At 51.2% G+C, this 27,348-nt stretch overlaps 1 protein-coding gene across 6 annotated transcripts in view; it reads left to right on the top strand.

Moving 5' to 3' along the window:
• Nucleotides 1–27,348, top strand: part of celf2 (cugbp, Elav-like family member 2) — a 105,773-nt gene that overhangs the window by 52,009 nt on the left and 26,416 nt on the right. For all 6 annotated transcript variants that reach the window (XM_068306375.1, XM_068306376.1, XM_068306378.1 and 3 more), the window contains exons 3-4: nt 14,418–14,614; nt 23,896–23,978. In XM_068306375.1, coding sequence (XP_068162476.1) covers nt 14,418–14,614; nt 23,896–23,978 — 280 coding nt within the window. The remainder of the gene's footprint in view (nt 1–14,417; nt 14,615–23,895; nt 23,979–27,348) is intronic.

The following is a 27,348-nucleotide window of genomic DNA, read 5'->3' as shown; positions in this document are numbered from 1 at the left end:
CCTCCAGCCGCCCTCAAATAGGATGAAATAAGGAAACCTAAATCACGGTTAGCGCTGATTATTCCGCCGCGCGGGGGGGTCGGCTTTTATTTTTGAGCTGCTTAAATCGGGGAAATGATTCGGCGCCGACTGATATTGGCCTTTTCATCATCCTCACCTCTGATAGGATTTTAATGGACTACGTATTTACCGTCCCCTCAGTCCGCTGATCAGATTTACGCAAATGAAGGCCGCCCCCCCTCGCCGCCGCCGCCGATCAGCCGGGTGGGGTCAAACGACGGGGAGTTAAAATCGGGATCACGTTCCGGTCGCCCGGCGCGATTCTTGAAAGGTTACCCCGAGGCTACGGGGAGAGGAAGGGGTTAAAATGGGATGAGGGTGTATGTGTGAGCGCAGCAGCAATGCATTGTGGGATCATGGATGTGTATCATCATGGAGTGTCTCTGCAGCTTTGATTTGAATTTGATCTGAAAGCAAAACGTGTTTGTCAATCCTGCATCCATTTAGCTCCCAGTTAGCCGCCGCTAAGGTAGTGCTGCTAAGTAAGCATCGCTAAGTTAGCGCTGCTAAGGTAGCGCCGCTAAGGTAGTGTCGCTAAGGTAGTGTCGCTAACGGTTTCTGTTGATGTTTCGACAGCTAGCTGTGTAGCTGCAGCTATTACTCTTAAACTAGCGTGTTATCATGCTAAATATGGAAACATATTAGCAGCATGTTGATGCGTGTGTGATATTCTATCATTCCATTCCTTCTCTTTTCCCGGCGGTAATTATGTTCTTGTTGTGCAGGTTAGCTTGAAACATTAGCCAAACGATGCTACGCTATCATGCATTAGCCTGCTTGTTGTTGTTGCAACTTGTTTTTTATCAGTTGTGATGGCAATGCTGCAACCAAGCACACGCTATGCTATGATATCTATGCTATGCTAAGGTGGCACACGGTAGCGCCCGATTGATTTGTTGGAAATAGGAAAGCGTAACTCCCTCCCCCTCTCTGTTCTGATTGGCTACCGTTTGACACCAGCAGCAGGAAATGAGTCACTGTTAACGGCGGCGGCGCCACACGAGGTCCACCTCTGTCATTTAGAGGGAATTGTAATTATAATCCTGAAGCTTTTAGCATCGCTAGCTAGAAATGTCAGGCCGCGTGACGTCTGGCCACGGTTTGAACTCCACTACCCATAAACCCTTGAGGAGGAGGTATCGATAAATGTCAAGTAGCGTGTTTTTGATCGGGCGCCACATAACGAAAACGCCATTTTCAAATCCGGGATTAGCGCCTCTGTCCACACACACACACACACACACACACACACACACACACACACACACGGACCACCTCGACGTGAGTCGGCGGCTGGTCCTCCGGTTTGTTTGTCCTCAGTTTAAAGTTGTCACAACCGGTTAGCATCACGGTGGCGCACATTAGCATCCTGAATATTAGCGCTGACATGTCGCTAACAGTATGCGGAGGGTTTTGGGGTGTTTTTCTTGGAAAGTGGGGCCGTGGGACCGCCTTGTGGGGGGGGTCGCGCAGCGAGACACTTTGCAGGTTGTCAGGCGGCGATAGAGGCGGAGACACGTGATTGACGTCGAGCGGCACAGCGGGGGGCCGGATGGCGACGGTGGACGGCCGTGATTGGCAGGCGGCTCTTTTTAAGTGTGCTAATTTTACAGCAGTTCCCTGTGGGGGCGGGCCTTCACGCAACCCCCCCCCCCTCGGTTAGCCGCTAATGCTAACACCACCTCGGGACGTTACCGAAGTGTTTTTAATGAGGCGTTAGGACGTCGACTCTGTAACGTCCCGCCTTTTGGCCCCGGGAGCTCGTTAGTCTTGAGATTCCTACACACACACACACACACACACACACACACACACACACACACACACTACTCTCAGCTGGCCGGCTCTTACTGCAGCTGTCATTGGCTGGTTAGCGACACACACTCTTCTGTAAGAAAAAACACAAGTGCATGGTGCTGGTGTGTGTGTGTGTGTGTATGTGTGTGTGTGTGTGTGTGTGTGTGTGTGTGTGTGTGTGTGCAGGAAGTAGCGGTGACACAGCAGTTAGCATTAGCCTCGTTTGCCTTTCCCCGCCCATGGCTGTCAGCCCGCACTTAGCTTAGCGTCTTCATCTGCAGCGGATTAGCATGCAGCGCTAGGCGGCGGCGCGAGCGGAGGCTCCCGCTCTGATTAGGCGTGATACATTTGAAGCCTCCACGGGGAGGGGGGGCTGGTTTGTGGGGGGGGGCATGCCGGTCTGCATATCGGCTCATTGTGTTAAGCGGCGTGTGCGCCGGATGTTAAGCAGATGTTTAGCAAACGCAGCTTTAGCGGAGAGCTGGCGCGCGGCGGAGGGGGAAGCACTCGCCGCTCGGCCGCGTCCCCTTTCGCTTGGGCGTGTTGTGTTACACCACGTCAGCGCTTTTCAAACGAACAGTTGTTTTGCAGGAGGGTCGCCCACAGCGATATAACATCAGTGAGACCGCACCTCGTTCTTTACCACGTGTTGGCGGATGGACACGACATCAGTGAGACCGCATCTCGTTCTTTACCACGTGTTGGCGGCTGGACACGACATCAGTGAGACCGCACCTCATTCTTTACCACGTGTTGGCGGATGGACACGACATCAGTGAGACCGCATCTCGTTCTTTACCGCGTGTTGGCGGATGGACACGACATCAGTGAATCTAATAGAGTTGGGATGAGAAGCGGGGAGCGTTCCTTTATGGAAATGACCATTCCGTCTGTCGGGGGTCTCCGGGGAGCGGCAGCGGCGTCCCAGAAGTCTTTGCTGACTTTTTTTTGTGTTGCAAATCCCCGGAGAACTCATTATTGGAGAGTGCAGCTCCCTGAAACGCGGCGCAGATTGAAACGGGAGTTATCTTCGCTGGGGTGATTCTGGGGGTCAAGCGTTGGGACTGGAGTCGTGGCGTCGTCATGATGGATCAATCGGAACGTCTCCAGGAAACGGCGGCGGGTCGGCGCCGCGTGTTTGGTTGTTTCCTGCTTTTAATATCCGTCGCTGCTTTTCGGTTCTCAATTATTCTGTGTAATAATAATAAAACTGGTAATTATTACCGACACACTAATCACACACACCGAGCAGCTGTTCCCCCAAACTCCTCCAACACACTCAGCGCCGGTGCCTCCGCCTGTAAAACTACGGTTTTAATTTGCTTTTTGGCGTCTGTGAATGAAGACGTTCCTCCCTGCTGCTGCGTCGAGTTTGAACGGACAGATTACAGACAGAGGTGTCGGATTAGAGACAGTGGTGCACCAATGATGGATTTATTAGAGACAGTGGTGACAGATTAGAGACAGTGGTGACAGATTAGAGACAGTGGTGACAGATTAGAGACAGTGGTGACAGATTAGAGACAGTGGTGACAGATTAGAGACAGTGGTGACAGATTAGAGACAGTTGCTGCAAATTTCCAAACTGATAAAAGTACTAAACCATCCAGGAAGTTGACGTCTCTTCTATCTTGTCCAGGTGTGTGTTTGTGTGTTGTTTGTGTGTTGTTTGTGTGTTTGTGTGTTGTTTGTGTGTTGTTTGTGTGTTTTGTTGCAGCTCTTGTGTGAAGTGTGTCACTCTTAGAACCCGCTCACGTATGTCACTAATAAGGGGCGGTTCCGTGTGACGTCAGGACTTCTCCACCTGTCCTTTCCTGCTCCTTCTCTGCGAACGTGATGGGAGATGATTGATGCAAGGTGAGGCGAGACACAGGCGCAGACGGAGGGCGGGATGAACGGAATGGAATGAACGGAGGGAGGGGGGCGGGCAGACGCTTCCTGCGGCACCTCGGGGTGCTGATTGCGTGTCGGGGTGTGCGCCGCCGATGATTAATGACCTCTGACGTGCGCGTCTCCCTTGTCTCGTCCTCCATCCGTTTCATCATTACATCCCATCAATGTCCCCATCTCTCAATCTCCCTGTCAGCTCCCTCTGTTCGCCTTCTGCCCCCCCATCGCCCCGTTTCCCCCCACACCCCCGACCCAGACAGGCTCCTTCGGCGGCGTCCTTGAGGTGTTTAACTCCTCTTCCTGTTTCTCACCTGAGCCCCCGTTTAATTCCACCCAGACAGCGGCGCTCACGCCCTCGTGCGAACGCACTCCATCACCCTCGTGCACGCTCGCGTGCTTGCACACACTCGAAAAAAGGTGCTGTCAAGAGTAATGGTGTTTAGTGTAATTTACTGTACCGCCGTTGTGGCCCCCGCTTCCTCGATAGGAATCATTATAGAGATTACATAATGGGGGTAATTTTTCTTCCGCGCGCTGATGGCAGTACAAACCGTTTCGGAGGTGGGGGGAAACCCTGTTTGCCGCGGCTGAGGAGTAAATGGTGCCCCCCCCCCCCCCACTCCAAATCCATGCCTATTACTTTTAACAAACCAGAATGGATCCGGGGTATCGATCCGTCGGGGGAGGTAATGCTCTCTTTGTTCAAACACACACCTAAAAGGCCGAACAAGCGTCGGCGCTGACATTTACACCCCCCACCCTTCCCCCGCAGGAAGTGGTGGATCCAGGGTTCACCGGCGGTTTGTAAGACCCCCCCCCACCTCAACCCCCGTTAGACGGCACTCACAGGTGACGTCGTTGGGATATTAAAGGGATTGAGTCGTTCGTCTCGGGTTCATAGCTGGTTCCTTTGGCGGGGGGGTTGGATCCGACTCCAGCGGAGACCCGGAGGCGCTGAGGGGGTGGAATCAATCCCGAGTCTGGTTTCCATGAGTCCCAACTTGCTTTTTCCGAAAGGAGAAGTTTGATTTACGAGAAGCAGAAAAGCACCTTTTGTTCCGAAATGTCTCGAACGCCCGATCGTCGTCGTTGACGGGGATGTTTCCGTCACGCCAAACATCAGATGCTCCGGCGTTCATCAGTCACGAAGGGATGGATCCCGATTTGTCTCGTTCCGAGTCCGGGCAGCGTTCCATATCTCAGAGCACCAAAATCATAAAAGCAGGACGGCGAATATTTCCTTCGCTTCGTAAAAATCGGTGATTCGTTGGCTTCATACGCAGATGACACTTTAATGTTTATTAATGGACTGACAAAGATGTTTCCATGAGGCAAAACTGGGGACAAGATTCATTCTCAGGTAGTAAAAGACTTTCTGGGTCGGGCCGGTTGGGGGTTGTCAGGATGGACGACACACGTGGGGCACGTTAGCTTGTGATGTCATCGCCGCTTTGTGAAAGCAGTCCGTTATTTTACTCCAGGTCGCCGGAATATAAACGGCTTCAACCTGTTGGAGTCACCTGTTGAGCGAGTCTTTTCAGAGTCTCTTGGCCCCGAAAACTAAGATTCAATTTGCGAATTCGTAAGGGTGAACCAAAAAAATGTCATTTGAGGATTATAATAAATTAATGCTACGATCAGAGTCGTTAAATCAGTTCTGGAATGAGTAATAAATAATGTGTAACACGACCAAGTTGTGCTATGAGGGAGTAATTGACTCCCCTCCGTGGCGTTGCGAGGTCATTACCTCCCCAGCGATGATTCATGTGTTCTGTAATTGCGCTGACATCATCCGTGTTGGACGCACACGCCGTGTCTTTAAAACACACTTCATTTCCTCCCTTGGCTCGACCGGGGAGATGACGCGGCCGATGTCGTATTTACGTTGGCTTGTGTGTAATTCGATCAGGAAGAAGTTAGCTTTGGCAGCGGCGTGGCGACACAGGTGCGTCACCTTGACTCCGCAGCCAGAATGGCTCTTCATAGGCCATTAATTAGAGCAGGATTCCTCCAATTAACACACTCGCTTTCTCCCTGGCATGCTCGCTCGTACGTTCACTCCGCACTCCTCTCTCTTCACGTTTGAGTTCCGTTTAATGCGCCCTGTTTGATTTGCCCTACTAAAGTAATGAGTTTGGAAAGCAGACAAAAATTCTGAAGTGTGTTTTGGAGGAGCCTCGGGATAATTTGAAGTCCTGGGGCTGGGAGTAGAAGTACACTCGCTTGCTTACGCCCACGCGCGAGCACCAAAACACACAAGTGTGCAGCGTCGTTTGTCGAGATTATTATGTGTGTGTTTTCAGAGTAAAGTGAGAGGTTTTTTGCGCATTTTAAATGTTCTTCAGACGCCGAAGGAAAGTCAGAGAAAATAAGTCTTCATCCTGAAAGAACCGCTTGTGTTTTAACCTGCGAGTCATTTGCTGCGCCTTTTGAAACGACTCTATTGCTCTCTGTAAGATTCTGTTGATCGTTAATCAACTTAGCTAGTTATTTGTTTTCATGAGTCTTAAAGGACTCGTTCAAGTCATGTCTGAAGGCGGCGTAGACTTGTTTCAGTAATGTCTCGAATCTCAGAGCCAAAGGTCGGTTTTCTGGTGTGCAGAAAAGAATTGCCTCGTCAGGATAAATTCAAGTCTTTAAAGCAAGTCCAGAGTTCTTGAGGACAAGTTTAGAGTTCTTGAGGACAAGTCTCGCGTTCTTGAGGACAAGTCTCGCGTTCTTGAGGACAAGTCTCGCGTTCTTGGGGACAAGTCTCGCGTTCTTGAGGACTAGTCTCGCGTTTTTGAGGACTAGATTTGCGTTTTTGAGGAGTAGTCTCGCGTTTTTGAGGAGTAGTCTCGCGTTTTTGAGGAGTAGTCTCGCGTTTTTGAGGAGTAGTCTCGCGTTTTTGAGGAGTAGTCTCGCGTTTTTGAGGACTAGTCTCGCGTTTTTAAGAACAAGTCTCTCGTTTTTGAGGACTAGTCTAGATCTGGAGTTCTTGGGGACAAGTCTGAGTATCCTCCAAAGAAGTCAGCAGTCAAATCAGGAAATGCAGAAGGTCTTTTCAAAACAAGTCAAGTTTCGAGGTCTTCACAACTCGACTAAATCCGTTGTAGGACATTGAAGAAAAGGCAAAAGACAAGTCCCTTTTTAAGGTCTTTGAAATGTGTCCCAAGCTAATTGTGACGAGTCATGACGCGTTTTTAAATTATAAAATGTTTGTCAAAACAAGATAAAGTCTAGTTTTGATTTCATCAAGATAACTTTTGAGTAACCGTTCCAAACAAGTCCAGAGTCACTTTTACTAAGTCCAAACAGATCTCAAAACACTCAGATCACAAGTTGTTGACTCTCAATCAAAGTCTCCAACACTTCCTGTCGGTATTTATTCAAATTGTTCCGTTTCCACCCGTTAGAAACCGCTTCTTATTCCTCTGAACTTGCCCTCAGATTAATAGATCTAGTCTCTTAATCTGACCGAGTTCTCTCTGAAGCCTGACATGTTGGAGTTGCATCCTTCAGTTCACCTGCTAAACAACGGATGGAGTAGATTAACAGACGGAGCTGTTGAACAGGTGAAAGCCGCTTAATTCCGACAGGTAGGAAAGATAAAGGACGTCTTCCTCGGAATTGGGACGCGGAGACGAGTGCAGTAGATTAAGCCTAATGAAAGAGAGCGGCGTCGATTCCGCCGCCAAATCCTGTTGTCTAAACAATAACAGCTGTGACTCGGGGAGTTCACAAACAGCATTTCCACATCGCACCCTCCTGCCAAAAATATTTGCCAGTTACATTACAAGCACTTATGAGCTGGAACGCCGCTGCCTCACGCTTCCCTCATGTGGTTAACATGGAAGCGCTCAAGCTAGCATCCATTCAGGATGGCGCGTTAGCGTCTACCCCAGACCGTCCCGTCAGGGGAGACGCCCCGCCGGGCGCCGCAAATTGCTAAAAAATTTCAGACATGGAGTGAAAAAAGCGGAGTGAGAACAAATGATGTGGTTTTTTTTAGCGGAGGCTGGAACCGGGCCAGAGGGAGGCAGACGAGCCTCCTCTTCCTCTTCCTCTTCCTCTTCCTCCTCATCGGCATTCAAACCTCGTCCTGAACGAATGTGAGGTACGCGTTCGCCCGCTGGGACGGAGAGACGGGCAAACAAGGATGAAGTGAGAAAAAAGTGGATGATGGGTGAGAGAGGAGAGAGGGACGCTTCGTTAAACATTCAGAGGGATGGCGAGCAGACAGGCCTCCCTTTCTCTGCTCTCAGCGTTCAGGAGATTGAACGTCGGCGTTCCCGTGCGCCGCTGCACACCGTCGCGTGTTAGCGCGCCTTTTTCCTGAAACCCCCACACGTTTGATTCCGCGGGGCCGAGATAATGGTTTGGAAATGTAGCAGTGTGACCCTAAATATAGCCACCCCTGTCACGCCGCAGCAACGCGCCTAATCCCTGCAGACACAGGCGCAGACAGCGGCGCAGATGCAGTTCAAGGCTAGCTAAAGGAACATAGCGTTAGCCCAGTTTACCTTGCAGTGTGTCGGCCTTTGCGTATCGTCCCATTTAGCCCGGTTGCCACTCATGTATTCTGATGGCCCCTGAGGGCCCCCAAGGGCCCCGCCCATCTCTGCTGTCTATTAGCAAGCAGCACAGATCAATGGGTTCAGGCACCGCAGCGCTAGCCCATTAGCGCATCCCCATTCAGACCCACTGAGCCGTGGCTAACGCCGTGTTTGCTCATGTGAAGTCCCCGGAGTGGATGGAAGCACCTGTACCCCCCCCACCCCCCGGCCCCGCCCCCGCCGCTAGAGACGTAGCGCTAAAGCTACGGAGTCGCACAAAGCCGTTCCGCATCGCAAGACCGATCGATGGATTTACAAAGCAAACGATTCTGTTTACTCACCTGCCTCAGGTGGGCGACGCCCCCCGAGAACCCCCCTGACCTCGCCGTTTCCTCCCGGAGACGACGCGTCGGCGATAAAAGATGCGATATGTGTGGCGCAAACCGACCCCACCTGCACCGATCAATACCTCTGATTGGTTTGTAAGTCGTGAAGAATGTTCCTGTGGAGCTTCTGGTGCTTTTCCTGAGCGGGCGCTAACAGGAAGCAGCGGCGGCTCCGCACCGGCTTCAGGCCCCTGGGGGGCCCCCCGGCAGTCGGGATATCGAGTCGTTGCCGAGTCATCGGGCGAGTTTTCACGGCTCGACTGCTGTGGAATCGATCAATACAGCTGATGGAACGGAACGCGTTTATATTACTAATGTGGCTACGAGCGTTTTATAGTTATGATTAGGATTATTTATGTGGAATATTATCTTTAGAATATTATCATTCTGTGGAATCGTTTATTATTCCTCTCCATCTGTGTTTCCTTCTCCATTTATACGCCTGTTTACCTGTGAGGAAGACGATGCTGAATATCAACAACAGGAAGTGGAAAGTCGATCAGACAAACCTTTGTGTTCATTTGACAGTGTTCTCACACACACACACACACACACACACACACACACACACACACACACACACACACACACACACACACACACACGCCGTCAGCATATGTCAGCATATGGCCCCCTCCTCAGAGACTGATCCAGGTCTGATGTCGCCCCAGAGGTCCCCCGCCTGAGATGAAGGGTAGGAAAGATGGGAGGAAGAAAAGGAAATGGGGAAGTAGAGAACAGGAAGTGATTGAAAAAGGAGGAATTAGAGAAAAGAGTTGGAGACTAGAGGAATGGAACGCCCCCCGCTGTCCGGCCCCATGCCATCGTCTGGATGGTTGTCGGACTCCTGCTCCCTTTAGCACACACTCTTTAAACGTGTGTGTGTGCGTGTGTGTGTGTGTGTGTGTGTGTGTACATGCTAGCGTATTGAGCCATCTGTTCCAGTGCTAATTGGTATGCATGACAATGTTTTTCCAGCCCATAAAACCTAATGAAAACGAACACCCCCCCGCCCTAATAGCGCTTAACGCTATCATCTTCTCGTCTCCGGCCCGCCCCCGTCCCACCTCCCCAACAGCATTACAGACACAATTACCCTGCAGAGGGGATTTAGCGCTTCTTCTTCCAGAGCCCAGGAGGCGGGGCCAAAGAGGCATCCTGTGGCCTCTTTGGCCCCCAGATTGGGACTCTGTCCGGATTGGGATTCTGTCCGGATTGGGACTCTTGTCCGGATTGGGACTCTGACTCTGGTTCTGGACTTCCTGACTTGGACTTGCTCGAGATTTTAAATGTTTTGACCCAACTTGACCCTTCAGGACATGAAACTTAGACCTAAATGAGACCCGACTCACCAAGAAGAGACTCAAAGCTCAGGTCTGGACTTGGACTCGTCATGATCGTGAGTCCAAGTCCAAGACGGTCTAGGACAGTCAAGTCTAAGACAGTTGGACGAGTCGTAGTTGACAGACTTGGGACTCGAGTTTAGCATCATTTTGAAACCTAGACTTTTGATCAAGTCTAGCTTAAACCCAAGTGTTTGAGAAGACTCGACTTGGACTCATAATGGCTGGAATAACAAGGACTCGGGTTGTGTGACGAGTCTTTTCCGATCTTCAGGGAGCCAGAAACACGGAAGACGTTGAGCTGCAGATGTCGTGTTCGACTCCACTTCCTCTCCACGCGCCGCCGCCGCCTCCCGTGTTGCGCGGCACGCTGATGGCGCTCCATTAAAGCACCGGAGGAGATTTAGTGCGTGTCCTCGCCGCAGGAACACGCCACAGACAACAGGAAATGCTGGCATCACGCGTGTTTTCCCTCATTGTTATTGCCGCCGCTTTGCCAAATGCTAATGGAGGCTTTTGTAACCTTTGTGCTGCGAGCGGCGTGGAGTTTACTCACAATGGGACGTAATGGTGCCGAATCAAACGCACCCGTGTTGTTGGAGCGCCGGCGATTCGTCAGCGTGTTCCCTCTCCCATCCTCTATCACGCCGGTTTCTATCTCCACCCCGCGGTTTCCGCTCAGCCGTCCCCTTTAAGGAGTCACGACCGGCGAGCGTGATCACATGGGGGAGGGGGACAGGTGCGGCGTAATGAGGACATCCTGTAAATCTCTGAGGCGCTTGTGTGCGTCGGATGCGGGTCAATCGGAGCGGGACCGATCTGACGGCGGCGGAGTGTTAGTGGGAGGGGCCATCAGCCCCCTGCCAGCCAATCAGGTCATGGCTTCTGGCAGAATGGCGCCGCAGCGCTGCTGTGTCATCACACGGTAACACACAGCGACTGATGGGGTGGCAGGTGACAGCAGACGTGAGATGGGCGAGCGCCCTGCACCCGGTATACACCCCCCTTCCCCCCTGATGTTGTCATGGCAACCAGATACAGCGAGGAGGAGAGGAAGTGAGGTGAAGATTAGCTGGAATTTTGCTGCTGCCTGGATTTGACCAATCTGGTGTTGAGCTCTAAGACGCTCTGGAGCCATCCCTCTAACACACACACACACACACACACACACACACACACACACACACACACACATACACGACTAGACGAACGTTAATCATTCGTGATTTCAACCTATTGCAGTCGGCGTTTGGGGGCGTGGCCTTTACGTCGTTCCTGACCCCCCGGAGGAGGAACCCTTTTGGGTCAGCTGACCTCTTGACCTTTCCTCCATCGGATCTCGTCGCTGTGAAATCCTGAAGTTCCTTTTTTTTTACCGATTCATGGTGGCAAAATTCAGATGATTTTGATCCCAAATGAACTTTTGAAGTTTTTTCTTTAAAATCCATGGTGAACGCTCCCGTTCACCACAAGGCGACTCTAAATGGAACCCAGCCGCAGGAGCCAGATTAGCTTTTTCACGATGCTAAACGTTTGAATCGCTCGACGCTGAATGGCTCCATCAGACCCACATGGATTGTGGGTAAAATCCAGGTTTAATTTGAGCGATATAGACGTTTTTAACTCCTTTTTGGTATTTTATTTATTTTTCTTTATTAATAATCGCCTGACATCCAGTCAAACAGGAAACGCTCGGGACCTTTTCTCCTGCTCGCCGTCGTTCAAGGCCGCTTCACGTCTGAAGAAGTAGTCCCGGCGCCTCCGTTTTTATGGACGTAGATACGTTAGGAACCGATTCCATTCGTGTGTGTGTGTGTGTGTGTGTGTGTGTGTGTGTGCCGTCTCTCATTAGCAGGCGGCGGCGTGTGGTAGCTCGTTAGCGCAGAGCTAGCTGAGCGTCGGGGCACCGGTGCAGCTTCATTAGCTGCTGTGACATTTATCTGATCGTTTCCCACCGCGTTGCGTGTGTGCGCGCGCCGCCGCGTCGCCATGGCGACCGCAAACGTGCCGCACGGGCGTGAGCGTCGTGGCGCATGTGTTCTTTCAGTTATTCACCGTTTGCGTCCGCAGCAGAGGAGGAGGCAGCGTTGGGAACCGGTGGCGGTCGTTACGGCGATGTGTCACCAGGTGGGTGGGGGGCACAGTGGCGGCGATGTTGCTAATCATGTTTGACGCGACGACAGGAATTGTGTTTCTGGATGGAGTGAATCCTGATTGGTGCACGCATTAGCGTTAGCGCTAGCATCCCGCCCACTCACAACGTTTTCAGACAGCACGGGAACGCATGATTGGGCGTTCAGTTACTCATCGCTGGAAGCTAAGAATATTAGTCATCCTCCCCACGCCGGTCTCAGGTCAGGTGATGCTACTCAGGAGCTGAGTAGCGGATTAGCATCATGCTAACAACTGAAGTGTAAAACCAGCAAACGCAAACAACGACTCCGAACAGTGCAGATCTGAAACGGACGTTTATGTTTGTGCAGAAATCTTTACATTAGCGGCTGAGCTAACAGAATTAGCCTACACCCAGTATGAAGGTGTGCATTTCTATATGGTCACAAGTTTGTTTTGTTTTTTTACCATCAAGGAAATTTCAATTGAGAGAAAACCACTACAAACATGCTAATGGCTAATATTGTAAAGGCTAACCTAAGTTTCAACTCTTGGTTAGCTGTGTCACTCACCACCACACTAACGTCACCATGTTTAGCTACCTGTTGGCTTATGAACGATATGTGCTTCAAGCTAAGAGCTATTTCAGCTACCAGAAACAGCTGCTTTACGCTGATTAGTGTTGCTTGTTGCTAGGCTAATGGCTAATTTAAAATATGGCTATCCGAGATATTACCTGTTCCTTCACCTAACTAACATCTAATAAAGAGGGTTGTGTCAGGAAGGGCATCCGACGTAAAACTTTTGCCAATCAAACATGCAAGTCTTCACCTAGCTAACATCATTCGACCTAAACATAGCTCCTGGCTAGCAGTATTTCTAGCGAAAAGAAGATTTTATTGTTTTGTAGCTTACGCGGCTAGCTGACGCTGTTCAGAAGTCTGTCTCCAGAATAGCGAAAGTTTTTACGGACAACGAAGAAAAAATACTACTTCGTATTTTAGCATCTCGCTCTGCTGCCCACTGGTGGCCGAACCTGTTACTGCTGATTAAATTTGTTTTTTACATATATTCAAACTGCTAACTTTAAACGCATCACAGCTTTCAAAGTTACTTCTATTTGTTAAATAAAACTAACAATAATCAGCTTCTGTGGGTCTAAATGTGTTCAGGTGAACTCCTGACCCCCCAGGTACAGGGAGGAATTTCAATATTGTCACATTCAGATAAACGAACGATAAAGAAAACTTGTAGAATTCCGTGCAGATGAAACCTTACTGCTAAGCTAGGCTAACGGCGCGGTGTCGGAGGTGTCGGATTCGCTCCTTCAGCATGAGGGGGGTGAGGGTCTCCAAATGACCGTCTTTATGATCAATACGGAGCCGCTTTAGTCGAGCCGGCCGTGTAATGTGTGTGAGGAGAGGGAATAACAGCCTTCAGCTGCTTGAAAGACACACACACACACACACACACACACACACACACACACTGTGCTGCAGGGAGGCTGGAGCGATGGAAGCAATAGTTAAGCCATTAAGGCAAACTATTGGCTCAAATTGAGAGGAAGAGGAGGAGGAAGATGGAGAGGAGTGGATCCACTCAGTGACTTAATCCCAGCCCCGGGACACACACACACACACACGCACACACACACACACATACACTAGCCTCTAACACCTTGTCGGTTTTTGGCCGGGGGGGGGCATTCCGTTGTGGCGAGGATAGACCCCGCCCCCTTGGGAGGGACGCCGGCATGCAATCAGCTGAAGACAGCCGCATCAGCGTTCGCACACCGTGAAGCCGCTCATTGTTTAACGGGGGGGGGGGCGGTCCTCCTCTGACACCCCTTATTGTACGCCGTCCCCCTCTCCTCCCCCCGGATAGGTCGGCCCCCGCGGGTCTCGCATAAACAGGAAACAATGAGGGATTGTCTCCATCAGCTGTGCGTGTCAGGGGGCGAGCCGTCACATCGGCCGTCGCCGCCACCCTTCCCTCTTTCCTCTTCCTCCGGGGCCGCCGAGGCCCCAGCGATTTATCGGACGGCTTAGTGAGGAGCGGCTGTTGCCCCCGGGGGGCAGTTAGCATCGGTTTGACTCGCCGACACGTCGACATGTCCTTCAGGTCCCTGAAAGATTTGGGCGTTTCCGCCGAGCGCCTCGGTTCGTTCTGTAAACGATGGATGGCCCGCGTCCAGAGGTCACTTCGCTTTGGCATGGATTCCAGATGTGGAAATGTGTAGCATAGCTGCTTCTTCTGCTACCCCTAACGCCCCCTCTCCCCCCCCACCCCCACAGTAACGGCACGGCCGGGAAGATGAACGGGGCGCTGGAGCACTCGGACCAGCCGGACCCGGACGCCATCAAGATGTTCGTGGGTCAGATCCCGCGCTCCTGGTCGGAGAAGGAGCTGAAGGAGCTGTTCGAGCCGTACGGCGCCGTCTACCAGATCAACATCCTCCGGGACCGCAGCCAGAACCCCCCACAGAGCAAAGGTACCACCCCCAGCGAGGCTCCGCCCCTCAACTCCCGTGATTCTCGTCTCTTTTTCCTTCCTTTGGTTTTTCCTCTTCTTGTTATTTTCCTTATTATGTTTCATTTCCTCTCCACTTCCTCTTTTTCTTTTTCTTTCGTCTGTTTACTTCCTCTTCCTTCCTCCTTTCCCATTCCTCATGATTTTCCCTTTTCTCCTTTGGAATTTAACTGTTTTCTCCATTTTCATCTTGAAATACCTTTTCCACCCTTCCTTCCTCCTTCCCTTCCTCCTTTATTTCCTTCCTTCCTCCTTTCCTTCTTTTATTTCCTTCCTCCTTTCCTTCCTCCTTTCCTTCCTTCCTCCTTTATTTCCTTCCTTCCTCCTTTCCTTCCTTTATTTCCTTCCTCCTTTCCTTCCTCCTTTCCTTCATCTTTTCCTCCCTCCTTCATTTCCTTCATCCTCCTTTCCTTCCTCCTTTCCTTCCTTATTCTCCTCTATCCTCACTCTTTTCCTGATTCCTTTCTTCTCTCACCGCTGACAGAAGTCAACCACTAACATGTGACTGAACAACGCAGGCACACAATTAACACATGACTATCCTACACACACACACACACACACACACACACACACACACACACACACACACACACACACACACACACACCGGTGAGCCTGAGTGGGCCGTCCCATGCCGTTAGCGTCGGTAGAAATGATATATGTGCAGAATTACAGGAGAAAACGGGCATTTCGTGCACCGCTGGAAGACAAAGCGTCTCGCAGCCAGACTTACAAAGTCAATTGTGCAAAGCGCCGTTATTTGCAGCTATTTTCTGCCGCTGCTTTTCTTTCTCTTTTGATGAATTTGTCAAGTGTGAGAGCAAACAATAGAGACGGCAGCAGACAATGGCGCTGCCATATTAACGGAGTGGGGGCTGATGACACTCCTGATGAGACACGGGGAGTGGGAGGGAAGTGAAGAGACACAAAGACGCCGTTGGATGTTCCGTCCAACGGCGAAGAAAATTTCAAGGCAGTTCCAAAGAGTCACGTAGAAGAAAAGCTGAGTCTGGGCTGAAGCCAGTGAACGCTCCTCCAATTAGGAACGCATCATCTGCCTTAGCTAGCAGGCTAAACGAGGAAGCCCCGCCTTCCTATCCCATCAGGTGTGTTAGGTTGGTGACGCCTGACACCTGTGGGTCTTCCCCAAACGGGACGTCCCGAGAATGTCCGATGGATGGCAGGACGGCCAAGAACCCACGCCTGGAGATGCGTTTCTATGGCAATGAAGTGACGTGTTAATCCATCTTTTAGTCCGTGTCAGGTTAACAAAATCTGTCCAGATCCCACCGTTGGGGAAGTATTCCTGAATCCGACCCCCGCCTGGAGCTCCTCCATGTTTCATGATAATCTTTCCAAAGATCCGGAGGTAATGGATCCTGTTCTTTCACAGGGTAATAATAACTTCACTTTATTGCCGACTTAAATTGTAAAGTGGTTTCCTCCAAACTGTGAAGAACTGAAGATCCAGAATTATTAGCTCTTCATCGTCCGGGTCGGCCATGTTTTCTCCAGAGGAAGCTGCACAACATCTGCTCGTAAATCCTGTCACAGAGGAAGGCGACGAGTCTTTTACGTCTCCTGATCTTGTTGCCGGTGTTCTCCGCCATCCTGCTCTCATCCACTTAAACGATTCCCAGCGTGCCGCCGACCATCTGCCCGAATCCGCGTGAACGCAGTTTGAAGTTTTGTTGAGCTGCCAGAAACGGTTGTCGAAGTCAAAACGCTCAAAAGAACGAGGGACGGCGTGACGCAGCAGCTGCCCGATGTTCGTGGGTGGGGTCGACTGACTGGTGTTGACGGATGTTCAACCTTTTTTGGGTGGGGATGAAAGGAGTGGCTTTTCAGCGTCGTCAGGAACATGTCCTCCATCCTCACAGCGTTCCAGAACAGCTGTACCACGGTGTCCTGCTGGTCTTATTGTACTGAACATCCCTCCATCCAAACTTCTCTCTCCTCTGTAACATTTGTCAGCTCCTCCTGGGGTGTCCGAGGTGTTCCCAGATGTGTAATACCCCAACAACATCTACGTCTACCTGAGAGTCTCCTCCAACTTTGACGTGGCCAGAAAATTTCCAAAGCCTTGCCTCATCTTACCCTTCCCTTCCCTTATCTGCCCTGTCTTCCCCTGGCCTGCTTTACCCTGACCTGCCATCCCCTACCTTCCCCTGCCATACCCTGCCCTGCCTTCCCCTGCCCTGTATTGCCCTGCCCTGCCCTGCCTTGCCTTACCCTTTCCTACCCTGAAACTGCTTCCTTTCGACTCAAAGGAGGGTCTCCAGATTTCCTGGACCCTCACCTTTCCCACAAACATGTAGGGAAATTGACTCTTCGTATTGGGCAGAGACTTTTATGACTTTTTTTTACCATTTAGGGGTCAATAAATAATTCTCTGCTTGATCACCTGGTCGGGCGGAAGGTCGAGCTGCCATCTGTGGTCAAACTCCTGGAGGTGGGCGGTCAGAACCGTCCTCGTCCTTAAAGGAGTCTTTTTGGATTCTGCCGTCTCTACTGTCTGGCCTCGCTTTGAGATCCTGCGTTCCTCTCGTTTTCAGTCATGTGAGCTCACCTCATTCTCCTCCAATCATTTCTTTGCACACTAGTCATGAGCTTTGTGTTTGAGCCCTTCCCCCCGCCAGCTTTTATTCTCCCACCTCCCGTCCTTCATCTTCACCACCCTGGAAATGAGTTGTTTTTATGCCTGATGAGTCACGAGCGTTGCTCCGTCGTTCGTCTACGTGGGATAAGAAGCGCCGACCATGTCTTTTATTTTCCTCCTCTGAACGGCCGTCCCTCTTTATATACCTCTTTTTTTTTCCGGTCTCTCTTCCTCTGCTGTTTAAAGAGGAAATGTAGCATTTGATTGGGCTCTTACTGGCCTTGTTATTCACCGACTTTGAGCACTACTGTTATTTCCTCATAGTTAAATAAGCTGCCTGGCCTCATCTGCACTCGCTTAACTTGGAGGAACCGCGATGATCCTGCAGCCGGCTACACTGCGATGCTAATTCCACCAGTGTCAGAGAAACCGTGGCCCCTCTCTTCCCTCGCTGTGTTTATTTTAAATTAGCGATGGTGTTGTTTGAAAAAGATCTCAACCATTTGGGGCAAATGAGCCCTCTCCGATGCCCCGGCGGCGACCCAGAGGCCCTTTTCCCTTTTTTGTGAAAGAGCACATTTGGATTTAAATGAGTTTGTTAGTCCCGCTGAGATGCAGGAAAAGCTTCGACGGCTGCAGCCGTAACTCCAACAACTTCCCCGCTTCCTCCTTGGGTTTTGTTTGGATCCTCATTAGCTGACACTTCAGCTAGCGCTAGTCAAAAAAAACAAGAAGTACACCGACAACAAAAAGACAGAAAACTGCACAACAATGTAAATTTAAATTGACAGCGGAAAGTTGGCAAAGACGAGAACTTCTAAATGAAATGTTGGGCTCATGAATCCGTGGAGGATGTAAGGAGGAACTTTTGGAGTCCTTGTTAAATTCAGACTCATCAGTCAGCGCAGATTTTCTTTTTGGAATGGTTCTCATTTCATAACCCCAATCAGGAAGTTTGGAACCAAGTGGGCGTGTCTCGGACGGATAGCTTTCAGATGTTTGCGAGCTGAAGTCGGATCCATCGATCACTGGAGAGAAAAGCAAAAACACAATTATTTAGAGACTCATCTGTTTTCCACACCGTCTGAAAACCGATGCGTCCCCTCATCCTTCACGCGTCTTTTACGTTGGCATCCATACGTCCACCAGGAGGCAGCGAAGAGTCAAATCTTTGAGCTGAAAATTCTTAATTCGCGTCCAAACTGGGATGTTTGGAGTCCCGTCGCCGTCATCAGCCGTCACCGCCACCTCATTCCGTTTCACCTGCTGTAAAATATTCTACAATTTAGAAAGAAATAGCGATCGGATTGGGGCAGACATCAGAGCGGGACGGCTATGAATAAATTAATGATTAATTACAGGACGTGGAGATAAAACCCCCAGATTTAATGCTCGCTCGGAGCGACGTCTGGAACAGTTCTGCACATCAAACCGCAAAGTGGGTATCTGTGGATCGGTGTAATCCCCCCCTGATTTATTACTGTCATCATCTGGCGTCACATGACCGTCACGAGTGGCGTTGAGAGCCTTCAGAGCGAAAGGAAGTTCGGTTCGCACACTATTCCGATTTTGGCCTCAGAATCGTAAAGATTCCTTCTCGCGTTTGGAACCGGGGATACCGTGGCGCCGCTGTTTGGAGTTAATAACCAGATGAGAGGAAGAGGAAGAGGAGGAAGTGAGAAATAGAGCAATTTGGCATTCGGTGCTGAAAGAGAGGAAGAGATGGAGGAAGAGATAAAGAGAGAATGAGACGGGAGCCAGAGGGGTAAACAGAGAACGGTCCGCTCGCTAAAACACAACCTGAAGCGCCACGACGGTGTGTGTGTGTGTGTGTGTGTGTGTGTGTGTGTGTGTGTGTGTGTGTGTGTGTGTGTGTGTGTGTGTGTGTGTGTGTGTGTGTGCACGTTTTGGCAGGGGATGCACAATGTCATTTGTCTTAATGATACGAGGCGCCGACACACACACACACACACACACACACACACACACACACACACACACCAGCAGAATAAGTTTAATGTCTTCATTAACATCTATATCCTGCTGAAGAGTCCCAGAGCAGCGCCGGCCCGGAAATCATTCCCAACCGAACTAATAACACAAATGAAGGAGAGATGAGCTCTGGGTAATGTGGTCTAAAGGGGGGGGGGTCATAAACAATTTGGGGTGGGGGGGGTTTAAAAGGCCATGACATGAAATGACTGCGTTATAAAGAACTACTCCAGCACTCGTCTTACTCATTTAGCTTAAAAATGAGGCGTCGGCTTACTTATTCTGGCCACGCCCACCTCCTTCTTGCTGATTGGTGGTGATCGTCGTCTCTCCAGAACCGATGGTCCATCATCCGTCATTCCGGCTGATTATTTCACGGAGATAAAAGAGCCGCCTGTAAAAAAAGAAAATCAAACCTGGGAACCCCGACAGGCCGACACCCACGCCGTGATTGACAGCCCGTCTCCGGGGACGACGCCGCCGCCACGGCAACGCGGGCAAGAAGTGTTTAGCAGCAGCTTGAAAACAACAAGTACAATCAATACGGCGCCCCGAGAGGCGAGCGTTTGACCCGGATTCCTGAAATAGCTTCACCCACAGGAGGGTGTCGTCTGCAAAGAAACGCCCCAAAAACATTTTAGAGAAGAGATTCGAAAAAAAAAATTTGGGGGGGGTTGGGACCGCCGTCGTCCGCTCCATCCGACACAATTATCTGCTCTGATGGATTCAGTCGCGACCCGAGTAAGAAGAAGGTTTTTTTTTTATTTTATTCTTCCCCCAAAAAACCAGAGCGACCAATTAAACGGCTTTAACTAGACGTTAGCTTTTTAAGCCGCGACTGAGGCCCAATTAGCCGCCGCCGCCGCAGGTGGGTTTTAATGGTGTTTGTGTCCTTTTCCCGTCTGTTTGAAGTAAAAAAGTGGGATTTAGGGAGAAGTTGCAGAGCTTTTTTCTGTTTTATCTTCAGGGTCGGCCAGAAAGTCGCTCTGATTTTGCAGAAAAAAAGCGGTCCGGTTGTTTTCGGCGGCGGCGGCGGCGAGGGACGGTACGGATGGGTGAGGTGCTGCGAGTTGGAGCGTTTCCCCCCCGCTGACGGGATTAGAACATCAGCCAAACAGCCGTCAGAAACGTCGCTCCATGCCAGCCGCTCACGCCCCCCCCCCCCGGCATCCCCGTCTGACAATCTGTTCTTTATTGCGCTGTCAGACTCGCACGTCTGCGCCGCTACCCCTCCCCAGTCGCTCGGCGGCGGCGGATTGACGCGCATAAATTAGAAGCGCCGAGGCGTTTCCACGGCGATGCAAAACCTGGATGGAGATAGTCGGAGGGAAGTCATCACGGGACGAGGAGCCGATGCGGGTCAGCGGGGAAGTAGAACCCCAGGGGGGGTCGGGATGTTGCTCCGCCTCCCCTTCCCGGGCCAGGGTGACATCATCAGGCATCAAACATGGGTGATTGATCGGCGAGTTTCTCTGAGAGGAAAAAAAAAAAAAAAAAAGCGAGAAAAAACAGTTCGGTGCATTTTTATGAAAAGTTCATGTTCGGAATTTTACGATTTTATTCTGGGTTTTTTTCCCTCTGAATCGGAACGTTTGAAGAACTTTCTGAATTTAATTTCCAGAAGAGGCGGAGACATTTGGACTGATTCTACCCTGGGGGGCGGGGCAAGGAAGGGGGCTGGACCAGGATGTTCAGACTGCGAGGAGGCATCTGAGGCGTGTCCAAATAAAACGCTCATAAATAATGAAGAGGTCAGCGCCGCTGCCTCGCAGGAGGAAGAGGTCGACCTGTTGGAGGAGGAAGAGGAGGAGGAGGAGTATGATGGGGGGGGTTGTGTTGACAGAGGGAGGGGGGGGCATCTTTCACTGAGTCAAAGGCCGCCTTCAGAAGCCATGAAGCATTTATGAAGCGCCGTCTCCCTCCTCTGCTCGCTATTCCGCTCACACTCCTCCTCTTCCTCCCCCCATCCATCGCGCTCTTCCTCACATGTCAGCATCTAATAGATTTCCCTGCTTTCACTGTGTGTGTGTGTGTGTGTGTGTGTGTGTGTGTGTGTGTGTGTGTGTGTGTGTGTGTGTGTGTGTCCGTTCGTTTGAAACCCCTGTCGGCCTTCAGGTAAATGTTTGCGCTGCGACGCGGCTTCAAACACACACACACACACACACACACACACGTTGATGGAGGGAGCTTATTAGCGAGAGTCTCTTTCCACGCGTTCAAGGTTGTCGATGTTTGGCTGTAAATAAAAGCGGCGTCTGCTGACACGCACTTAAAATAATATCTGCAACCTCATTGGCTTTCAGCCGGTGTGCGCCGCCGGCGTGCTGACTCTTAAACAGGTGGAACCGGAAACACTGCAGGGAATGTCTATGGATGAGCGCGTGTGTGTGTGTGTGTGTGTGTGTGTGTGTGTGTGTGTGTGTGTGTGTGTGTGTGTGTGTGTGAGGTCCACTCCGCTGCTCTTTGATCCTCGTCTTGACAGCGCACCACCTGGGACGATCCGTCAGGCGCCGCTCGGGCTCCCCGGTGCCGGCTACACCCTGGGAATCACAAGCCCCGGCGGCTAACGCAGTGCTAACAGCCGGCCCCGCCTTCGCACATCATACACTGTCGGAATCGCTAATGCTAACACCAAAAGCTAAGCCTCCATATACAGATATGCAAAAAAAAAACTAGCCACCGGAATAATAATTGGCGCTGCGCAGCTAGCAGCCCGCCCTCAAACACTTTTATTGGAATTGCTAATCTCACACGAGGGGCCGGAGTTTGAACACAGGTGCAATTGGAATTATAATGGGATTATAATGCGGCGTACTGAGCTAATGCTAAGAGGATCCCTCCTGTATAAACATGGCGTCGCTCCGCAGCAGCCGGGCAGGAAGTCTAATGAACGGAGCTAACGCACCTCGCATGGAAATCACGCCACTGCTAACGGCTATGTGCGTTAGCCGCTTTACCTAGAGGGCAGGTTCACCTTGTGTGTTACACACACGCTAAAACAGACTAACACACTCTAACACATGCTAACACGTAGGACTGAAGACTACCGGTAGTCCTCAACATATGAGCACAATCTGTTCTGAATTGTTTGTAAGTCCAAATTTATTAAATTTCAATCTCTAATCTCCCTTTAAAGTCATTGGAATGTCATTACTACTCTAAATATTAAAGTAATTTTATTACAACTAAATACTAAAGTCATGTCATTACTATAAATACTAAAGTCATGTCATTACTATAAAAATTAAAGTCATGTCATTACTATAAATACTAAAGTCATGTCATTACTATAAAAATTAAAGTCATGTCATTACTATAAATACTAAAGTCATGTCATTACTATAAAAATTAAAGTCATGTCATTACTATAAATACTAAAGTCATGTCATTGCTACTCTAAGCTACTATTACTACTACTATCTACTGTGGTGCTGCTTGGAGGGTGTTGTGGCAGAAAGGGGAACTGCAGTAGTCGAATACAGTGGAGCATATTTGTTCATATCTCTGAATGTTAGTAAGTTGAGGACTAGCTGTCCATCGGTGATGGACGACGGCGTTTGTTGCAGGTTTTTGTCACTGAGATGAGTCGTGTCTGAGCTCCTCCCTGTTCGTTGCGTTCGTTCACCTCGTTAGCTCGTCACATGCTAACGTTTAGCTATGCCAATTAGCCCTGCGTACCTCCAGCCGTCCTGCCCTGCAGACCCGTCTGGATGCTGACAGCGCTGAAAGGCCCTCCGGGGCAGGAAGGCATTTGTTTACCCCAGAAGAAGACGAAGACGACGGTTTGCTGGAGGAGGTTTGCGGCGCCTGTAATCATCAGCACCAAATGACAACTGAAAAAACTCTTTTAATGGACGCTTTTCTTAAATTTCCACTTAATTTGCAAATCGGACTTTGACGGCGTGTTTCATGTTTTTCTCCTAACGCCACATTTTAGAGATTTAAAAGTGGATTTCAGTTTTTCAGTCCAGTTTTTACCTCTAACAGCGAGCAGAGACCAGGAGTTTTTTTTAACCTCAGAGGAAGTCGTAGTGGCGGCGGCGGCGTGTGAATCGCAACACCAATCACGTCGCTGACGCTAGGCTAAGGGCCAGACTTCACAGCCGCGGCGCCTGGAGGACGCGGCAGGATTCAGATCGTTTCGGCCCCCCAGCCCCATCAGAGGGACTCTGGGAGCAGAATGCTAAATGTGCTCCAGATGCTCGCTGTTGGGTTTCACTAAGATGCACCGCGGGTGGGGGGCAGGGGGGGTGTCGCCGTGGCGATACGAGCCGTAAATATGATGGAGGGATGTAAACAAGCGTCTCATCTGTGGAGGAATGAATGGAGAGGCAGGAGGCCAATCAGAGGCAGGAGACGGAGCTGAAAGAGGCAGTCAGGCTAATGCTAACTCATACTGATGCGCTGGCGTCGCTCTCGGAGTGTCCCCCACCGGATTTTACATCCTTATTGTGTTTACTCGGAGGATTTCTACGTTTTTCTTTCGTGTAAATCTGTTTTTTTATTCTTTTTATCTGTTTTATGTCTGTTGATGCTGCTGCGATCTGTCTGTCTGTCTTGACCCGTCGGCGCCAGGTGATGCTGGGCGGAGGAATGGAGGCGTGGCTCTGTGTTGCTCACCCCTCCCTCTCTCTCTCTCCCCCCTCCAGGCTGCTGTTTTGTCACGTTTTACACACGGAAAGCTGCTCTCGAAGCCCAGAATGCACTGCACAACATAAAGACCTTAACAGGGGTGAGTGTGTCTCCTCTTCCTCCTCTCTGCACTCATCACAGCGGTGGCCACGCCCCCTACACGCCCCCAAAGCGTGAGCTGGAGACCCGTCTTTATGTCTGTTATGATTTGCATCATTTCACAAGGGCTGGGTTCCATTTTGCTGCGTGGATCTCAGTGGATTAACACGGTTCTGGAACCCTCAGGGGTCGTGGATCGGACCCCTGGTGGTCTCCAGCAAATAGATGGGTCCTAACTCGGGTTGATTTCAGGGGTGGGCGGTGGAAGCGACTTTTGATTGGACAGATGTAGTCAAACGAGCAGGAAGTTGAAACGAAGCTCCCACAATGCAACAGTTCTCTACCTCTTTAGCAACAGTTTGACATCAGATTATATTTTGACGGATCGTCGTTGAAGGCGTGGTGGATAAATCCAACAGAATAAAGTCCTGTTTTATTCTAGCTATAATAATAAAGGTGAATCCAGTTTGTATCAACTTTATTAGCAGCGTCCTCGTGACGTCACACCGACGTTTGTTGGTTGGTTCTGCTAGCTTTGGGAGTTTGAGTTTAGCGCTAATGTATTGTGTGTTAGCGGCCGGAGCGGCCCCTTTAAGAAGGTAGTCATGTGACCGATTGACCCACGGACCGGTACCGGTCCACGACCCGGGGGTTGGGGGTTAAAGCCCGCCCATCCGTACAGAGGTCACCAGAGGTCAAACTCCCTCTAAGTGACGGTGGTTTTCGCCAGTCTTTCCTGTTCCTTCCTGCTGCCACCCCCCCTCCCACCCCAGGAGGGCGATAAAGGGAGCGGGGCGGGGTATTTACAGGCCTCCCGATCCCTCCCGCTGAAGGCGATTGGCTGCTTCTCTTCTTGGCTGCGCCGGCCCACTGGAGTCTCATCAGTCGAGCCTCTGATCGCTCGTTCCCCCGGTCTCCCGGATGCCCCCCCCACTACCCCCCAGCACCGAGGCTCCCGATTGGCCGCTGGTTGTTTTGCGTCTCGGTGTTAATTGCTGGTGGAATCGGCGCGTTCAAGTCGACGCGGTGAGAGTTACTCACTTATCCCCCGTTGGAGGTGTGAACCGGCCCCCCAGGACGACACGCTGCCGCAGCTCGGGATTATGGGAACATGAAATTGCCTTCTCCTCCAATATAACACCCCCCCCCCCACCCCATCCCCTCCTGGTGTTGTGGCCGGTCACCCCCCCCCTGCTATTGTCTCCTCCTGCGGCTCTGCTTGTTATGTTTGGTTTGTTCAAATTGCTCACCAGTAAAGTGGGACGCCGCTTGTTTGAACTGTTGGAGGCGCAAAAAGTTCCTCCAATAAAACTTTATAAAAGATAAACTCAGCGTTTCATAATCAAATTAAAAGCTCTTCTCTTATTTTTACCCACGTAAATAAAAAGATGAATGGTATATGAGATGCGCTGGCAGGACGTCAGTCTGCAGATGAAGTGTCTGAAAGCAGCGAAATGGAACCTGCCCCTTCCATCCAGACGCTGATCAAAGCTGTAATATGCGCATAATTAAAACCGCCTGACGTCCGTCGCTAATAAAACGTTATTGATGGACAGACGTGTTCAAACCTGATACACCAGTAAAGACGGGAGCCAATCAATGGCAGCGGAACCACGCATCATTATCTGGAGGGGGTGGGGGGGCAGTAAAAACCCGATACCTCCTCATAAAGCCCCCCCCCCCCGCTAGACTCGTAACGGGCCACTGGAACCGTGTTTGGATTGGAACGCCCCCCCCCATCTGCTTCAAAGGCCGAGCTCCGAGCAGGGGGAGGCGGGGCCAGGCAGGTGGAGGCGGTCCCTGACGCTGACAGCACATGTGACCCACATGAGGAGGCGGGGTTTTATGCGGCTCCAGATAGGCGGAGACGATACATAATTATGTCCCGCCCCCCGGTGGCAAAACACGCCCTGCATCTGACAGATGTCTAGATGCCCCGCCTCCCCTCTCCTCCCCCCTCACCTTGGCGGCGGGGCGGGAGGCGGGATGGAGGGGTGATGGGAGGGGTAAGAGCTAATCCAGGATGCGTCCTCTGGAGCGCCCTCCATCTCGGAGGAGTTCTCCCCTTCATCCCCGTCGTTCTGCCCCCCTCCCTCACCCGTCCATCCGCCCCCTCCCTCACTCTCTCCCTCCGTCTTTCCTCCTTTGTCCACTTAGGTCTCTCCCTCCACCCCCCCCACCCCTTCTTCGTGGAACAGGATGAAAAGCCCTTTGATTCCTAGTTTCTCTCAAGGATATGTCACCCTGCCACCGGGGGGGGGCGTTCAGACGCGATCAGTCGAGCCCCGTCCTCCACCCGGGTGGATCAGAGCGTTTATCGAGCGCCGAGTTTGATAAGAAGCGCGGGGCTCGTTAAAAGCGAGCGCTGCTCCGAGCCCCCCCCCCGCCTCCGTTACCTTTCTGCTAGCGAGATAATTAGCGACGCTCCGTCATGCGTGTTTGTGTGACATCACAGTGGGCGTGTTGAAGTGAGGTGAAGGTCGAGACGCGGCGGATGCGCTTCCAAACGGTCATTTGTTACAACGGGTTTCTGGAGCGAGCAGCAGATGGACGTGATGATGCGTGTTCCGCCCCCGCGGTCGTGCGGGATTGGCCGATTCGGGACGTCCTCAACGTGTCACAAACGACGGCCGTCCTGTTAGATGGCGGCGCTATCCGCTCCAAACGGCGCCACTCGATTGGAGTAGAACACAAACTGAATGAGCTCACAGGACCAAGAGGACTTTGCTGTGCTTCACCACGCTCAGGCGCCGATATACGACAGTTGGCCTGTTCGATGGCGGTGTTCTCCGCTCCGAATGGCGCCGCTCGATTAGCGTACAACGCGTGGTTCCAAACTGAATGAGCTCACAGCACAAAGAAAACTTTGCTGTGCTTCAGCACGCTCAGACGCAAACACGACGGTCCCCGCACCTGACTGACGCCGGAGGAGGGCGTCGTTACGCGATCACGCCGGACGAGGTTACTTCCGACGAGAAACCCGAGCGCCAGAAGACCAGGGGACGTGGATGTAGGTGGTGCTTCAGCACGATCCGGCGGCGTGGGATGTTAAATTTCTCATGCGCTGAGCCGTGCGTCATCAAACATTCATGCGTTCTCGCCTGGAGGAGATTATGCAACGCGCTGAAAGGTCAGGCGGCGGACAAGCGCCGCGGAAAAGTGGCTGAGCGGAGACGTCTGACCGCTTATTACAGCGGCGGGACGGGAGAGGCGTGTTCATGCGTCCTCCAATCCCGCGCCGGGCGTCGCACACACACACACACACACACACACACACTCGCCATCCCACGGCGGCGTCGTTACAGAGACTCATTATCAAAATCAATTCAATTAAAGGCTGTAATTGCTGTCGTGAAACCAAACGCTATCGC

Source organism: Antennarius striatus, chromosome 22 (genome assembly GCF_040054535.1).
Source record: "Antennarius striatus isolate MH-2024 chromosome 22, ASM4005453v1, whole genome shotgun sequence".
Classification (NCBI taxonomy): domain Eukaryota; kingdom Metazoa; phylum Chordata; class Actinopteri; order Lophiiformes; family Antennariidae; genus Antennarius; species Antennarius striatus.
This window is presented reverse-complemented; position numbering and strand designations above follow the sequence as displayed.